Source organism: Oratosquilla oratoria, chromosome 40 (genome assembly GCF_046742065.1).
Source record: "Oratosquilla oratoria isolate Oo_2021 chromosome 40, ASM4674206v1, whole genome shotgun sequence".
Lineage (NCBI taxonomy): Eukaryota > Metazoa > Arthropoda > Malacostraca > Stomatopoda > Squillidae > Oratosquilla > Oratosquilla oratoria.
The window spans coordinates 5861074-5873573 of record NC_134816.1 but is presented as its reverse complement, the minus strand read 5'-3'; the positions used below and the strand labels follow the sequence as shown (position 1 = coordinate 5873573).

General features: G+C 40.0%; 1 protein-coding gene across 6 annotated transcripts in view; it reads left to right on the top strand.

Annotated features, from left to right (window-relative positions):
• Nucleotides 1-12500, top strand: part of Syn (synapsin) — a 747383-nt gene that overhangs the window by 665866 nt on the left and 69017 nt on the right. For 5 of the 6 annotated variants that reach the window (XM_076177097.1, XM_076177095.1, XM_076177096.1 and 2 more), the window contains one exon: nucleotides 1516-1729. The exons of the other annotated variant lie outside the window; for it this stretch is intronic. In XM_076177097.1, coding sequence (XP_076033212.1) covers nucleotides 1516-1729 — 214 coding nt within the window. The remainder of the gene's footprint in view (nucleotides 1-1515; nucleotides 1730-12500) is intronic. 6 annotated transcript variants of the gene reach the window in all.

The window sequence follows — 12500 nt, the reverse complement described above, 5'->3', positions numbered from 1 at the left end:
TTAGGTGAATAAATAATGCATTAGCCCATAGAATTTGTAGTCCGGAGTTTTCGTGGAGATTTCTTATACATCGGCAAAGAAATCTTTCTACGAGGATAAAGCTAGTAAAACCTTTGATTTAATAAACCTACTTGTGCTGCCTTTCAACGAGAATTTCGTCAAACTACCACATATTCTTAAGGCTTTCAACATTTAAGTGCCATTTAAGAACTCCAATACAGTTAGAAGTTTTTTAATTAAAAACTCTCCTTATAAAGAAGAAGGATGTATCTATTCAATTGCATGTAAAAATTGCGACAAATGCTATTTTGGTCAGACTGGAAAAGAATTAAAAGTAAGGTTAAAACAACATCAGTATAGCGTCAGAAGTGAGCAAATTTCTAATGTATTATTTATTCACCTAAGGGATTTTAATCATTGCATGAATTGGGAAGGTGCTAAAGAAATTGTTAAAAATAAGTCGTATTTGACTAGAAATATAATAGAATCCAGTCTGATAAAAAATACATTTGTCAATAATTTAGATTTAAGTCATGGTATGCACAAACTGGACAATTTTATTGTGAAAAAGGTAGTGGCCCAAACGTCCAATTCTGCGAACGGGTCAGGTCGACAATAGAGCCTCACAACCTTTCCCGGTTCCCTTCCTGACCTTATACTCTGTGTATATATTCTTGTGTCCTTTTTCATTTCTATGTACCCTGAGGATGTCTGATTAGACGAAAGCGCTTGGTCATTAGTTTATCTTTTTCCTTGGTGGTTTTTCCGCATATTTATATATATATATATATTTGTATATGAATATGTATATACAAATATGTATATATATATATATATATATATGCATACAAATATGTATACATACATACATGCATATATACATACATACATACACACATACATACATACATACATACATACATACATACATACATACAAACATACATACATACGTACGTACATACATATATACATTCATGAATATATACATATATACCTATTTACTAACATACAAAGAGGTAGAATTTACGTAAACATATTCAAACGAACTCACATAAATGTGTATGCCTGTTACCTAAAGATATTTCATATTCACATACATATAATCATAGATACTTTCCCATGCTACTTTCCCAGTTACAAGATGGTTGACATAGTCTGAGTTTATATATGCAAATCTAAATCTGATTGCTATGAATGCTTGTTAATCTCAAAACTCCCATTAGCCAGCATTTGAAATATCCATTGTTTCTGTAGTTTTATGAATATCAAAACAGGAGTATTCAGACGTTTCATTATATCATCAGTGAATGCACACATTAGAAGTTCCTTTGGCACTTATTTTCCTTCCACCAACCTCCCTACTCTATCCCATCCTTCAACAAAGCCTAGACACCACTACTTTGCTTTGTTCTTCCTTTCCTACTAACTAGCTTCCTTCTTTGAAAATCCAAGACAATTCATCTCTAGCCCACCCAGCCTCCTACGACCCACTGACCGTCTATGTGCCCGCAGTCCGTGACGCGGCCCCCGGAGCTGGTCCGCGGTTCCTCTCGGCAATCCCTCACCGGCGGTAGCATCACCGGAAGCAGCGGCGTCGGGAGCGGCGGCGGAGGAACCACTGCGTCCTCGAGGGGAGGGTCTCCTACAGAAGAACTTAGCCGGCTCGGCATGGGAGAGACGCCCGTCCCAGGAGGCTCGCCCAACCACCAGAGGAGAGACTCTCAGGGTAAGATGCAGCCTGGGTCAGAGTGGTACCTTGACAGAGGAGAAAAAGAGAAAAGGAGGTGCGGAAGGGAAGGAAAAAGTAAAACTAATTTCTTCTTTCTCCCTTCTTCCCTCCTTTTCACCTTCTCCATCGAGGTAGCAACCAAGGTGTTAATAAGAACCAGACAATTCACTTTTGAAATGAAAACTGACGGCATAACGTTGCCAGGAGGCGTGCAAAATTACGAGATCAAATAAATATGCGGGGCAGTCGTCTATCGCACCTCCTCATGACGTCTCATTATTAAGTTTTATTTACGAACTGAACTTTTTGGTTCATATTTGGACCTTGAGTACCAGTTCGGCAATGACGTATGGGAGAGAGAGGAGGGAGAAAGAAGGGAAGAAGATAAAAGTAAGATATACAGTTTGCCATGGTACCACTTCGACATGGAAAGAGATGAGGAAGGCGGAAAAAAAGAGAAAGTGCAATGAATTAAAGGAACCACTTCATCGGCGAACGAGGGAATATGCAAGATTGTTTACCTTTGTCTAGAGGTTAAACCATTTCTGGGTCGGAGGGCACCTTTATTACTTTTTTATATATAAAGTTGATTATTTATCTATTTACTTATATATTAATTGTTCTATCTATTTATTTATTTTAATTGATTAATTTATTTATTCATACATTCACATCTTCATTTTGTTTATTTATAATATATTCCTTTATCTATCTATTTATTTTTCTCATTCATATATCAATTTGTTCATTCATTTATGCATTTATATCATTATCTATTTGTTTATTTAATTACAACCTATTCCTTTATATATCTATTCATTTATTCATTTATATACTTATTTATTTTTTCTTTTATTTGTCTATTTATTCAATCTCTCTCATTCATACATCAATCTATTAATTAATTTATTTGTTTATTATCTTTTAGTTTATCTATTCATCTAATTGCTCATTTATTTATTTGGCTGCCATCAGAGGCTACCTCGATCAATATCTTCCGTATTACCTGCAAATGTCCCCTACATTCTGGTTGCCACCATTTTTTTTTTTTTTTTCATCTATGTGGTACCTCGGTAGCAAAAATGTTATTATTCTTTCTTATGGGGGCGGCGGGGACCAATTACCTCAGCGCAATAAGCTCGCCAAATGACAAACACATGGTGTTAGGCAAGATCCTTTGTTGAATCAGAGACAGACAGACAGGAGAAAGAGAGAGAGAGAGAAACAGAGAGATGGAGAGAGAGAGAGAAACAGAGAGAGAGAGAGAGAGAGAGAGAGAGAGAGAGAGAGAGAGAGAGCATACTCGGAATCAGAAAGAGGTGAAATATGTTTCAAGTTTTGAGTCAACTTCCCCCAGTCCTCATGAAATAGATTTAAAGACAAATATCTATTCTCTTGTAGTTAATATTTTTACTGCGATTCGCTCTGGTATTTGTCTTAGCTGATATTAAGTGATATTTTTCAGTTGATGGGAACCTCTTCTTTTTGTCATAGAAGACAGAAATGTTGAAAAAGAGAGGTTATTGAATTTCTGTTTTTAATAATTTTCAAACAATAATAACTTTTTTATGGCCGCGACCCAAGCCATATGAGGATGGTACAGATAAAACATCAACAGACGTTATACGAATAAATCGATGATTGACTTTATCTCCAACAAAAAATGTTTCTGGGCGTGAGAATATTACTATCAGTTTCAGAAAATTCTAATCACAAAATGGAAATGACATAAATCAAGGCACTTAGGTAAAAAATAGTATCTAGTTTAAATCCTGAGTTTAAAAGAAACTTTGAAGAATACATGAATACTGAAGATGTGACTGCTGTTGTAGTGGAGTTAATGTGAACAAAATTAAGTGAAACCGCGAAAAAAAACCCAGCTTTGTGATTTGAGGAAGTACATGAATTTGCCCAGGCAAAAATGAAGACTTATGAAGGATGAATAAAAAACAGATGATCAGAAAAGGAAAGCGTGGGAGAAGATTGTATTGGGACTGGAAGCAGATCTTCTAGGCACAAGAAAGTTTATTTACATTACGGCTAAGAACTATGGGAAAAGTGTTGTTGGAGCCTTAAGGATTGGTAGTGTTATTCTACTAACCAAAGAAAATCATATTGTTAAATGCTGAAATTCAAGATGAGATGGGAAATGAGAATGCAAAACATGGAAATAGGAATCGAAGTATTGGTGGAGCAATTTGAAATATCAGTGAGAGAAGTTAAATTTGCTATAAAATCTATGAAATTAGAAAAACGCGAGTTTCTAAGATTAGGGACATCTGTTCAATCTTAAAAAAAGGGGATAACAAATAAAGAAAACTATACCATAGAAGAATATCTCTGCTGCTACATGTGGGAAAAATATCCAAAATTATTTTAGAAAAGAAACTGGGAGTAAAGGTGGAAGAAAATTAGGAGAGTGCCACCATGGTTTTAAACCAGGGAGAGGAACCCTGAATCTTATATTTTCATTGAAGATGATCATAGAACTTTGTAACTGAACGAGGAAAGATGTGCATCTTTTACTGACATGGAGAAGACTTTCGACAGAAAATTAAGAAATAATGATAATGAAAAAATGGACTGCAATGGGGCGTAAATGATGAGATCTGGAAGGAACATTTCCTATGAATGTGAAAATAAGGTAAAATATGAAAACAAAGATAGCAAATGGATTTAGGGTGGACAGAAAAAGGCATAGTCGCACCCGTGAATAAACTGTGAAGGGCCTATAAATTTATTGTACTTCTAGCCAAATTGCTGCGGGCAAATGATGATGTTTTTTAATTTTGATAGAATTTGTGGAGAAAAGTTACACGTATCAATATAATTCAATGGAAAATGTAACAAAAATAAAATGTTAAGTAAGTAAAAAAGAATCAATTTGAGGAGGGAGACGCCCTTTGGAAATGAAATATACTTATCCAAGTAGCCTGGGTTATGGTGAATATGTATATGGTTTGGGGGGAGTTTGTGAACAAACAAACAGGCAGACAGAGGCTACTACTTGATCACAGTAGATACAAATAAAAGATAGTTATCCAAGTACCTTGGGTTATAAGGTTTCAAAATACATATGGTTATAGGGGTCTATCTGCAAAAACCTAAGAGGAGTTCGTGAATAATCCCTAACCTAACTTTAACCCTTAACCCTAACCAAAATATTTTTTTAGAAATGAAATGTAGTTATCCAAGTACCTGGAGTGATAGGGTATCAGAATATATATAGTTATGGGAGTCTACCTCCAAAACCCCAGTAGGAGTTCGTGAACAAACAGACTGACAGACCTTGGGTTATAAGGTTTCAGAATATATATGATTATAGGGATCTATCTGCAAAAACCTAGGAGGAGTTCGTGAATAATCTTTAACCTAACCGTTGTAGAGGATTGTCAACACTACATGATGAACAGTACTCGGCCGTAAGAGAAGAATTGAAACAAGCATCTTAGAACTGGCCCGCCCGCGATAATATCAAATAAAAATAATCAATATTTCAACATTTGGTAAAAATTATACAATCATTTTACATTTACAAGCTTTCTCCGTACAAAAGTTATCATAGTCTGTGGCAACATTAATTTCAGAAATATAAATAATATTTATGGACACATGCAATGGTTAAGTTAATCATAGTCATTTTTGTCACAAAAATGCTATGCACGTTAAGGGGAACCTACAGTAGTGGCGTGTTACCTTACCATACCCCACCTAATTTTAACACTTAACCCTAACCAAAATAATTTTTTAAATGAAATATAGTTATCCAAGTACCTGGAGTGACAGGGTATCAGAATATATATGCTTATGGGGGTATCAGAATATATATGCTTATGGGAGTTCGTGAACAAACAAACAGACAGACAGAGGCTACCACTTTATTATAGTAGATGGCATTCATAGGTTATGCGAATGCACGTTAAGGGGAACCTACAGTAGTGGCGTAATACCACACCATACTCCACCTAACTTTAACCCTTAACCCAGACCAAAATATTTTTTTTAACTAAATATAGTTATCTAAGTACCTGGAGTGACAGGGTATCAGAATATATATGGTTATGGGGGTCTATCTCCAGAACCCTGGGAGGAGTTCGTGAACAAACAGACAGACAGAGGCTACTACTTTATTATAGTAGATGACATTCATAGTTAATGTGAATGCCCATATTTAAAAACTCGTAAAAATTGCTAAGGAAATTAAGAATTCTTGATTAGATTTGTAAAAGAAAATAAAAAATATATATTTTTTTTAATTAAAAGCATATGTAATTGTGAGACTGTAATCTTTATCTTAACTATTGGTTTCTCATTATGGAGTGAGACAAAGGTGAATAGTTGGGATGCTGTAAATCATGAAGAATCCTCTAGCGTTCTGTTGAGTGTTGATGTAGCTGCAAATGCAGTTTTACAGGTTACAAACTAGTAAATATAGGTAAATCATTATGGCATGTGACTTGTATGTAGGTGTGTGGTAGTGTCCAATATCATACCTCCCAGGTTCCCGAGAGAAAGAGAAGATGATATACAAAAAGCAAAATAAGAAAAGACACAAGGAAAAGACAATACCTATACATGTACTTTAGATTGTTTTAAGATATATAATATGATGAAATAAAGTGGTTATTAAAACAAAGACGGTACGCGGGTACTGTACCGGTGAAACAGCAAAATAGCTTTAGAAACTGTAGCCTTGGAAAGTAGTAAAAGAGCTCTGTAAAATAAAAAAAGGTACATACATACATACATACATATACCGAAGATTTTTTCCCGTTACATGGGGGGGGGTAGCCAAAAAGAAAAAGGCATAGAAACCACTCCCACCCTTTCCATTCCCTACATATTCCACTCCCCTCCACCCTCCTCCCTCCCTCTCATCATGGCACCTCCTGGATGACGGATCATCCCTGCATCCCGTCCACTGCCCTGGGTCAGAAGCAGTGTCGCAAGACACAGCACATCCACAGCAAGGCCGGAGAAGACGGGGAGAAATCTGATTCTGATTTTGATTTCCTAGGAAAGACCACCCGCCTGCGCGGGATCGGTTTTTGTGAGAGGGGAAGAATGTCTGTAAGAAAATGAAAAGATAGTAGTATATAAACGAGGGCTATTGCCACCGGGCGATTAAGCGAGCGTTCAGGGGATGCTGGTGGTCGTGGCTCGGGAGAAATGGACAGGGAACTCGGACGGCGGCGCCGACGTCGGCATTAAAAATCACCAAACGTTTAGAAAATGGTAGGAGGCGTAGTAGTAGAGAAAGGTGGAAAAACGGGAAAATCTTTTTTGGGAGGTAAACTGAAATGAGATGTCGTATAAGAGAAAGCTAGAAAGGAAGCGAATCTTAGTCGAAGAAAAAGTAAGTGTAGATGTTTGTGCGTGGGTCGTGGCTATGTTCGTGAGAGGTGTGTGTATGTATCTTACGGGAAGTGAGTAAAGTTCAGTTCCCGCGTGTAGAGCGCGTTCCTGATAAGCCACAGGCAAGGCCTGAGTTGCTTGCTTTTCCCCAGGTTGGGTTTGAGATTCTGTAGAGTTGAGTCAGTGGCGGTGCGAGGGGGGGCAGGCGAGCGGGTGTCGTATTATCTCTCTCCTTCCAATCACAACTCTGAAAGCAGAGAATTACGTGATGGGGAATTGTGTGTAAATGTCAGAAGTGTAAACTCGCTCGCCAGCGTCAGCGAAGAGGCCAGCGTTAGGTTGCGGGCCGGTTGGACAGATAAGCGTCCCCATTCCTCTCCTTCGACCAGCCTGCGATTAGTTAAGGGCTCTGATTAAGAGTTGGGTTGGGCCTCTGCTAAGCCAGCGAACAGGTGTGCGTCTGCCTCTTTTCTTCCAAGCACTACTCTGAAAACAGAGAATTACGTGACTTGGGAAATGTTGGTGTAAACCCGCCTGCCGACGTCAACGAAGAGGTCGGCTTGTGCCAGACCGGCAGCAGCAAAGGAGATATATCTCCTCGCCACCACCGGCCGGCGAAGATTCCTGGGCGTTTGTCGAGAGAGCTGGAGTGGAGAAACGTTCGACCTCTAAGAGCGCTGAGTTGATTGAGAAATCCCTTCGGGCTGCGTCAAATTATTTCTCATACATACCTCCTCATCCCCCACCCACTCCCCCTCATGCATCATAACATCATCCATACACAACCCTTCTCCATTCACCCTTATCTTCTGTCCTCTCCCGTCCTTCCTCAACAGACATTCCTCTCTTTTGTAATGCCCCTTTTACCCCATCCATCCATCTCATCCTAGGACGCCCCCTCATATTCACTCCTTCCACCTCTGCCTTCCTCACCTCTTTTACTAACCTTTCTTCACTCATTCTTTCCATGTGTCCAAACCATCCTAATACTCTTTCATCAACCCTATCCTCAACTCCCTTTCCACCCCTGTTCTCCTCCTCACCTCCTCATTTCTCACTCTATCTAGCCTAGTAACCCCTATCATACTTCTCAGACATTTCATCTCAAACACATTCAAACTCCTTCTTTCTTCCTCTCTTATGTTCCATATTTTTGCCCCGTACAGTGCTGTCGGCACAATCACTTCTTTATATAACCTCCTCTTAGCATCCTTTCCTAAATGTCTATTTCTCATTACACTTTTTAATCCACCAAGGCATTTACTCACTTCTCTCAATCTACATTCTTCCTCCACCCACACTCCTCCCTTTTCTGGCACATTCGCACCCAACTATCCACTTCCTCCAGTCTCTTTCCCTTAATGCTCACTTCCAGCCTGCTGTCACTTTCACCCCTTCTACATCTCAACACCTTACTTTTACCCACATTTATCTTCAGCTTCCTTCTTTCACACACCTTCTCAAACTCTGTCACTAACTTCCTCAATACCTCCTCTGATCCTGCTACAAGCGCAGTGTCGTCAGCAAACAACAAAGGCAGCCCCCGAAAATTTTAAGGGGATTGGAAAAGAGCCCCGGAAGTGAAAAAACAAATTCACCCCTGCCCTGCTCCAGAATAAAATGCAAAGGTGGCAGGATATTATGATGTATCAAACTGAAGATTAGTAGATAATAAACAGAAACATTTAATCTTATTAGAAGTAAAAAAAAAAAAAAAAAAAAAAGTGATATATCTCTAGAAAACCAAGAATTAAAGCAAGTAAATAATTGTAAGTATCCAGGTGTTATGTATAATGGTGAAACAACACAAGTATCTGGATTGTTTACAGTTGATTTGAAGGTAGATTTCAACTGGTCTTTGTATCTTTTAAGGGATGACCACAGGGGCGGCTTCCATCAGCCAGCCCGTTGAAGAGGATTTGCCTGGGGAGTCTTGTTTCTGGCATCCTTGCAACGTGTCCAGACCAGCGAAGTCGATGCCTCATGATAGTAGCTTCCATGCTTTGGCTGCAAACACTGGAGAGGACATCAATGTTGGTGACGTAGGATGGATCGAAGCTTCTGTTGGTGGAATTGCTTGAGCTTCTTCAAATCTGTGCGGTAGACCTTCCACGTTTCACAGCCGTATAGGAGGGTGGCAACAACAACAGCTTCGTAGATCATTATTTTTGTTTTCCGGTTGAGGTCCTTGTTGTTAAAAACTCGGTGATGCAGTTTCCCATAAGCAATATGGGCAGCTCCAACTTGGTGTTCTACATTTTTTTTCTGAGTTGCATTTGTTGGTAAGAATACTGCCGAGATATGTTCTAGTGATGTTCCAGCAGTGGTGATGCCAAAATATGGAAGGGGTGTTCTTGGAGTTGGTTGTGCCAAGACTTTAGCCGTCTAGATGTTTAAACTCACACCAAAACGATGATAACTCTCGACAAAGTTGTTCACTGACTGTTGAAGATCGTCAGGTGATTGGCAGAGAGCAGCATTGTTATCGCGAACTGGAGTTTATTGATGGCCTTGATTATGGTGAAGCGTCTGGATCAGAGTTTAACTAAGTTGAATAGCCCACCGTCAAGTCGGTATCTAATATAAACGCCTGGGTTGTCAACAGGAATCTCGTAGATCATTGGTGCGAGATATAGGGCGAAAAGTGTGGAGGCCAGGGCGTAGCCTTGCTTCAGCCCACATGTGATATCAAACTCTTCTTATAGCTTACTTTGGTGGAGCACTCGTCCTGAGGTATTCTCGTACAGTGAGATGTAGTTGTCTGGACAGCCAAAACAGCTGAGGACCCTCCACATCGTACCTCTTAGAACACGATCGAATGTTTTCTCCAAGTCATAGAAAACAATAAAGAGGGGTTTCTGTTGTTCTCAACTTTTCTCCTTTAGCTGTCTTGTACAAAAAAAAAAAAAAAAAAAAAAAAAAAAAAAATGACAATAGTTCTACGAGATGCACGGAAACCACTTTGCGATTCAGGGAGTATTTGCTCCGCGACTTTCCGGAGACGGTTTAGCAGGATCCATGTAAATATCTTCTCTGTGATATAAAGCAGAGAGATACCTTGGTAGCTCCCACAAAGCTTTTGATCTCCTTTATTGAAGAGCGTAATGACGACCTCATCTTTGAGGTCTTTGGGAACTTAGTGGATTTTCCATATCTTGAGGGTGAGGGCATGCAACCTGGATTTAAGTACCACACCTCTATGCTGCAGGAGCACGAAGGGGATGTTATTTGGGCCTGGGGATCTCCTGGCCTTTATTTGGTCTATGTCTTTAGTGAGGTTTAAATAGGTAGTAGGAAAGTTAATCTAAAACTGATGTGTATTGTGAGACGTTTCTAAAAAGGTCGTCTGCAGCTGATAATGACCGGCTCAGGAGTTGGTCGAAGTGGTCTTTCCAACGCTCAAGGATGTCGATTGGATCTGTTAGAGTGGTTGTTACGTTTTCAAAGTGCAGGAATTCTACTGATGATTGTATTGGGCCGTAATTCTTTTGTTCCAGTATAGAAATTCCTGAAGTCCCTGGCGTCAGCTTATTGTTGGAGTTGCGTGGCCTTCTGCTGCCACCACCGATTCTGAATTTCCCTAAGTCTGGACTAGCATTTTTTTTTTTAGTTCATTGTATTATGCCGTTTTGTGTCGTGATCTAGTGTCCTGTTTATGGAGCAAACAGGCCTTCCGTTTTGCATCTATGAGTTGACTGATTTCGATGTCATTTTCATCAAACCAGTCATGGCTCTTCTTCTTCGATGGTGTTCTCAGCACCAGCATTAATGGTGTTACGGATGACTGCCCATTCTTCTTCCAATTTGTTGTTAGTAGGGTTGGAAGACAAGGATTTCCATTTTCCCTAATAGATGGTTTGAAATGCTGGATTTTTAAGCTATGCAATGTCATATTTTTTCCTAGATGGTTCTTGAAGGCGGAAATTCTGTATGCTTCGTAAAGCAAGTTTTAAATGTGATACTACTAGATAGTGGTCTCTCCAGCACTCATCAGGAACCAGGATGGCCTGGGTTATTCGTGCGTGTTTCCAGCATGTGCCAGTGTTTGGATCTTGGGTGTTGCCAGATGGTTTTATAGCGATTTGATAAGCAATACATTGTGCTGATGATGGCAAGGTTGTGTTTTGTACAAGGGCCAAGTAGGAGGAGGACATTTGCATTGCAATTTCCGATGCCCTCTTTTCTGATGACATTTTTCCATAGGTGATGGTCCTTGCCGACTCTTGCATTAATACCTACAAGTAACAAGTGGTCCCTTGGTGGTGTTCATGTGATGGTACCTTGTAATTGTCGGTAAAAATGATCTTTCACATCTTCATCAACATCTATCGTTGGTGCATAGGCTGATGTCATGTTGTTGTCTGGTAGGGGAATATCAAGAGTCATGAGTTGCTCACTGAGGACAGTTGTTGTTAGTTGGTGGCCACGTAAAATGTTTGTTTTAATAGCAAAACCGACTCCCTGGATTCTTCTTTCTCCCTCGTCTTTTCACTTCCAAAAGATTGTGTAACCAGATCCGACTTCTTCGAGTTCACCTTCACTAGAGAGGCGAGTTTCACTTAGAGCTGCGTTATCCATGTTGACCCCCCCACCCTCCCCTCTTTAGAAACGAGTGGTGTCCGACGTTCTGGTCTTTCGGTGTCATTTAAGCCTAGTAATTTGTGGATATTCCATGACCCAATAGTAAGGAGAGTTTTTCCCCGATCGCCAGGCGGCAGGCATGATTGGTGATTTCCGATGTTTAGTTTACATTTTTTAAGATCTTTTCCATTTGAGGTGGGCAGCGGTGCTCTTAAAAGGGCCTGGTCAGTCACAGATGCAGGATCGGATCCTCAAGTAGTCAACAGGTTCTTGAGAAGGTAACCGTCACATATCTGCAGCCAACGTGTAATCCTTTCTGAGACCTTCCAGTCTTACTAAAACCGGTTTCCGCCATTCTTATTGCATTGGGCTTTTGAGGAAGGGTTTGGTGGGTACAGAAAGAAGAGAAGAAGGCCGTGGCGTGACATTGATTAAGGTGGATTGCAGCTTGCCAGACCGTGTCTCATACACTGTGGTCTCTATCCCGCGTTCCATATTGTATAAAGAACACGACAGGGGTCTCAGGAACGAGGTTTGCAACGGACTGCCACACACCTTACTATAGTGTCACGTGATGTCTTCATAGCCAGTCCGCCTGGCAGTGCACTCTTCCGCCGGGAGGAACATTTCAGACTACTTGTCTTCATCCACTTGTATCGCCGTTAGGGACTTCCCTACAAATAGGGGCATTTGAAATCAGAGTTACCTTATAGATCCACTGCAGATTTAGCCTAGGGCCGCGAGGCCACCAGCTACCGTGTGTAGCCACGAGGAGGCACTGCAACAGTCTTAGTAACTAAAAGGTTTTGTACTGGCTGGGGAATATTTATGC